The 6306-nt window shown below is 35.3% G+C and overlaps 1 protein-coding gene across 1 annotated transcript in view; it reads left to right on the forward strand.

Annotated features, from left to right (window-relative positions):
* The window catches only part of RNF125 (ring finger protein 125), a 32421-nt gene extending 26227 nt beyond the window's left edge, over positions 1-6194 (forward strand). Inside the window, exon 6 of the mRNA XM_010946823.3 lies at positions 2193-6194. Within this exon, the coding sequence (XP_010945125.1) occupies positions 2193-2279 (87 nt within the window). The 3' untranslated portion in view covers positions 2280-6194. The remainder of the gene's footprint in view (positions 1-2192) is intronic.
* The last annotated feature ends 112 nt before the right edge of the window (positions 6195-6306 follow it).

Genomic DNA, 6306 nt, shown 5'->3' on the forward strand with positions numbered 1-6306 from the left:
TTTAATTTCTACTGTAGTGCCTCCCTATATATAGTTAAATTTTTATGAGGTTAAAATCTTATATAGCTGAGAAGAAATCATACCAGTAATGAAATGGCTCAGAGAATTTGCGTTCCTTTTATAATACGTTGGATGACTAATGACAGATACCACATCATCAGTGTAGTGAGGCACATGGGCTCCATTTTTCATTTAAAATCTATAAAACTCATGTTTATTGGACTTTTTAAAACTTAAAAAAATTTTAAACAGATATAAAAGTAGATGATGACAGAATAATATGATGAACACCTGTATACCCATCAGGGGGTACCCATCAATAACTTCGAATTCATGGCCAATCTCATTATGTTAAGAATTTTTTTAAGATGAAAGAAAAGTCTGATATGGTATATGATATGAGTCGTTCTAATACTTATGACTGTGTTTCCCATTATCAGAAATGATAGTAACAAGCAAAAGATTAACACAGCCTGTTCTACTTTGGTCCCTGCATTGCCATTGCCGCGTGAGGGGAATATGTTGTCCCCTGAGTCCCTCTCAGCGAACGGGTATTGCCTGTTATGGAGGGAAAATCACTCATATCCGTGTTCCGAAATAGTACATTCGATTGTTACTTTTATCTCAGTATGTGAAATGTTAAGGGTTAAATTTGAATTTGCATATAATTTTGACTGTTTTCTTCTTATGCAATTTCAAAATGGAATTTAATAACTGTTGAGGATTGTCATTTGACAATCTTCCGCATGCATTCTGATCTGCCCACCCAGATTACCCAGATTCAACACAAGGAACTTGGGTTCTGACCTGGGTTTCAGTAGGAGCTCTGTGACCTTGGGCATGGTGTTTAACTTTGGAGCTTCTGTTTGATCATTTGTTAAGTGATGAGAGCATGAACAGCTTCCAAAAGCTTGCACTAGGAATAAATGAGATAACCCACGTAGAGAGCTGTGCATCTGGAGATGGGGAGAGAGTAAATGGGAGTATCAGGACCACAGGAAGAATTGAACAGATGGCACTAGAGGCTTCATATGCTCTAGTCTGTTTCTCAGATAATCTCTTTTCTGGCCACTGAAGCCCACAAGCCCCCAGCAGAGCCTCATTCTGGTCTACGTGTTCTCATTTCTTGTAACGCCTAGAGGTTCCTCTCTAGCTTGCCTCCATAAGATGTTCTAAAAGCCAGGTTGATTCCATATCTGTTCTGGCTCTTCATCTCCATTCATTCTTCTCAAGATCTTTCAGAATATGATCCAGGATTGGTCAGGAAGAAGCCACTTGGATGGGAATACTTTCCACCCACTCAAAACCGTATTATCGGATGTGGAAGGGAGGTTGAAATAGTGTTGTTTTGATTTTTTTGTTTCCTAAACTACCAAGTACCATGCTAGGCACATTATGCAAATTATCTCATTTTATTCCTTGCAGCAGCTTCTGTGAAGTGAGCACTATATCATTATCCTTACTTAGCTATGAAATAGCTGATGCTCAAAGGTTAGTAAGTTGCCTCAGAACAAACCTTGTATTGAGTCCAAATCTGGTGCTTTATGTCTTTCATTTGGATTTTATTTATTGGCTTTTATGTTTTAGAATGGACTTCCAATAATTTATTTTGTTTTTTTAGTTTATTGGCAAAGAAGAGATGAATTGCAGAGGATGGAGTTCTTAATAGTTTTTGTTTTATTTATAGAATGTGCTGACCTAAAGTTCTGAATTCCGTTTTGACTGTAGCAAGGCAAGGAGAAAGAGAGTTTTGTTTTCGACATTTTTTTTTTTTTTTCAGAACCAGATATTCAGTAGTACTGCTGGGACTGGTGAACCCTACGGGAATATCTTAACTTTACTCCATATTACATGTTTATGTGGAGCACAGCACTCTGACCAGGATTTGTAATGTTGGCTAAAAACTACTAGTTAGATCAGACAAAAACCTTAAAATTCCAGATCAAGACTATTTCACTGGGACAATAACTAGTTAATTGATAGGCAATAAAATGAAATAGAAAGCAAAAGTCCTGGGTTCTGTGAGTTTTTGTGGGAACTTGGACAGGTCACTAAATGCAGGGCATGACTTTGCAAAATGAGGCATTCCTCTAACTCTCATGCCCCCAGTATCTGAAAATGGTCATCTCTGACTATGTTTCTTTCTTTTTTTTTTCTGACTGTATGTTTCTAATTATTTTTCTTTATTGTAGGATTTTAATATAATTGAGGAAGCTCTTATCCAAAGGGTCTTAGACCGGTCACTTCTGGAATATGTGAATCACTCGAACACCACATAATTTTATTAAAAGGAAAAGGAAAGAGACCATACAATTGCACCATTTTCTAAGATGCTGCTTGAAGAATTGGAGGAAAACCCAGTGCTTGTTGGGCAAAAAAGGTGTACAACACAGTTGTATGTTTGTCCATATTTATCGTTATATTGCATTGTAAAACTGCTTTCATTTTGATGGTTTAGGTCCGTTTTACATTCTTGAGTTTCTTAGACACTTAACGGCATCAAGTACCCTCCGTCAGCCATTAATATATGGAAGAGAAACAGATGGCTGAGTATGTGGGTGAAGGATCTTTATTTGCAAATCGGATGACACTGTGTGTTATGCTACATAGGCTAATCTCATGGTTGGGCAAGATAATGAATTGTTGTTGTATGTGAAAAGACTGACGGTGAAACAGAGTGTGGTCATTCAAGGGAATATGAAATCTGTCCCAATGCTCTTGTTCTAATCTCTGATGGAATAACATGAATAACCTTGTATGGGAGTAGGGAAAGAAGATTTTGGAAGTTAAAGACATCCATTTAACCAAGTTGTATAACATCATACTGTAACAAAATAAATTTCATGATAGGAATGTATACTTAATTCTTTGACTTTTTTAACTATGCACACAAGAATTTAATATTATATTTTCAAATATTTGTAGCTTATTATTTAGAAATATTCTATAATACAGGCAATTTCTTAAGAACCATCAGCTGATATTTACAGTACAAGTATTCACATCCATAATTTTTAGTGGAGAATCCTAAGGGCTTTGATTTTTTTTTAAATTTTAACCTTTAGAAAAACTATAAATACTGAAAACCAAATAGAAAATGTGTAGCTTATTACATTATTATAAGGAAACACTCTTTTAGAACTCTGCCAGCCACCTTGGATGTCCTCTGTGTGTCCTGTCACAGTTAACAACCCTCTTCCCCAACTCCACAGAAGTAACCACTACGTTGACTTCAATAGTACTCACTTCCTTGTGTTTCTTTATTATTTTATCACCCAAGTGTGTATCTCTACACACTAGATTTTAGCATCATCCATTTAAAATTATTTTATTAGATATATCTCTTACATCTCTTTTTAACTTACAGGTTTCCCCCTTCTTTCTTTTCCTTAAAATTAATCTGGTCTCACTCCCTGTATTTTGTTAATTGCATACTCATGGCACAATTCAGCATGTTCCTCTGTCCTTGATATTGACACATGGGTCCAGAGCTTTGCTCAGACTCAGGTCCAGCCTTTGGCCAGACCATAGGTCATGGTGTATTCTTTCATCAGAGGGCACAGAGCATGTCTGGTTCCCTCTTTTTGTGAGGTCAGCTGAAATCGATACTCAGTGCCTTTGAGATCCATTGATTTGTTGTAGGTTGGAGAATATGCTATCATTTCTTTTTCTTTTATAAGTTGGAACATTTTTATAAAGAGGTGTTTCCCCGCATCTACTATTTGGTTAACCAGTGGTAAAGTTCACATAGGAAAGGGGAAATAAACATTTGAATTTTCCCCTTTACTTACCAACTTTCAAGGTAATAAACTTGTTTTTTATCATCTTCTATAGATCACTTTTTTTAAGTGTTGTGAATGCATGGATTCAAACTTTTTGATAGGCTTTAATCCATTTCAAATATTACCTTATTAAAGTTAAAACTGTCCTATCTTTGGTCACTGGGAACCTCATTAAGTCGGCTTTGAGTTCTTTTGACAAGGACTATTAAAGTCTAGCTGTCTTTAATAGCTTCCTTGTGGTCTCATACGACAAGATATTTTTTCCACTTTCAACCTGTAATGTTTCCTGTCCCAGACCTGGAATCTGCCATTTCTTTAAGAAGCCTGGTTACTTTCAGTGAGAAACAGTGCTTCAAAACCATAATTGGGGCTGTTAAGTTCACAGACTAGATCGGTCATTGTTTCTAGGAGAGAGCTAAGTAAGAATCTTTTTTTTTTTTAAGGTAAAAACTTAATGAGTTTATTTTGATAGTCTAAATCAAATTGAGTATTTAGGATTTTTACCTCATCCCTACTATTACAGTTGTACCTTTTATTTTTCTGCATGAGAATCCTGGTTTTCAGGGACACAGGGCATGGCAGAATTAGAATATCCCACAATTATTCTTTTCCTTTATCTACTTTACACACGCAACAGTCTCAGAATAATAATATTAATAAACCACCACCACTATGATAACTGGAACAATTAAAATTTTTTTCATTTGTTCTCCCCAATCTTCTCTTAATTTTTTGAAGTTGTGCTTTATCAACATTTTCAGAACATATTAATAAAACATACAGTACTCTCTCCCTTTTATCCCCCATTTAGCCTTAGTTCTCCAAGTAACTGTATATTCACTGCTTGCCACCACTCCTTATTTGATGGCTCTGTTTTTTGTATCTGGCTCTTTAATGACAAATTCAGGATATAGAATAACAGTCCCATCTTGAAAGCAAGCAAAGAAGCTATGAAGACTATTGATTTCAACTCTCGGGGATAAAAGGTTATTTGGCTGTAGTTAACTTTTTAACTATAATCTTTTGTAAACTTCTTTGTTCCTTACACATAAATGTAGTCATAATCTTGTTCCCCCAAATCTTCTATAATAAATTATTCATTACTTCTTAAAAGCCTTGCTTATTGTTCTGCCATCCCCTGCAAGGTGATTAGAAAAACGTGATTAGTGAAGTTGGATGGAATCCAGAGGGCTGTATTTCCTCCCTTTTAGATGTTGGTTTCAGGCTTGCTTTTCACGGCTGCCAACAAGTAACAGCAGATTTTTAGTCTCACGACCTGTCTTCCTGCAATTTGGTTGGACCATCCAATAAAGCAAAACCTACTGGGGAGCAGGGCATAGCTCAGTGGTAAAGCGTGTGCTTAGCATGCACCAGGTCCTGGGTTCAAGCCTCTGTGCCTCCGTTAAAAAAGTACAAAAGAAAAGAAATCTATTGGACAACAAGAGCAAAAGGAGAGAAGCTTTTCAGAGGTAATTGTTAGACTGAAAATCTAGTCCCTTAAGAATAAAAGAACATGTTTCTTAGCACTAGTGCTATCCAGAAAACAAACTTTTGTAAATTCAGAGCAATACAGAAGGCATCTTTAAAATCTGTAAAACTTGAAAAAAAAACTTCAAAAACTGTATTTTAAGTGAAGGTTTAAGTCACCTGCTACTATTAACCTCAGGGCAGCAATTCTCCAGCCCATCCCTGGATTCCCTTTATGATAATTTCGCCCCCTAGAGGACAAATTAGGTGCTGGCACCTGAATCATTTTGCCTTTTGAATTGAGTTCTAAAATAGTGAAGTGCAACTACTACTCATTATTTCACTGTGCCTTTAACCTTTTATAAAAAGGAATTTATAATTCATTGTTTTCAAAAAATGAAAATCACTATTTGAAGCTGTGGACTACTAACAAAAAAATTTCGCTCATTTTCTTTATAGCGCCAACTGCCACTTTTTCAAGGCCTTATGAGGGGAAAACTGATTCACGTGTTATTCTTTAAAAGCTAAATACTTCTAATCCTACAAAAACCCACGGAGATTTTTTTCTTTTACGTATTTTTTTTCACCTAACTTTCTAAAATGTAGGTTGAAAAATTGGATTGTGAATTTACAGTAAAGATAGTTCCGGGTCAGATCTCCTAAAAGATTCGGCTCTAATAATGTTGCTTATTACTTTTACTGGGTGCTAAGTGTCTTTTGTTTTGAAGTGGGCTTACTCCAGTCATTAAATATTTAACATGTAATTACTACCTTCCAGCATTGAAGTTTTTTGAAAAGTCACTAAAAGATTCATCCTTTTATTATTCAACTGCAAAAAATAAATCTGTATAATGATCAGAAGTTAAAATGTACAATTCTTTTCCTTCTGTAAATATGTATTATTGTGAGAAATAAAGAATGGCAGGACCATTGCTTTCATTAAAATATCTACTGTGTCTGTTCTTAAATATGGATCTTGATAATTTTTTACATTAAATATATTACTTTTTATGCTCTTAAACCTAATATACTTTTTAAATTGTCATCATCCAGCAAT

The sequence above is a fragment of the Camelus bactrianus genome, chromosome 24 (genome assembly GCF_048773025.1).
Source record: "Camelus bactrianus isolate YW-2024 breed Bactrian camel chromosome 24, ASM4877302v1, whole genome shotgun sequence".
NCBI classification, from domain to species: domain Eukaryota; kingdom Metazoa; phylum Chordata; class Mammalia; order Artiodactyla; family Camelidae; genus Camelus; species Camelus bactrianus.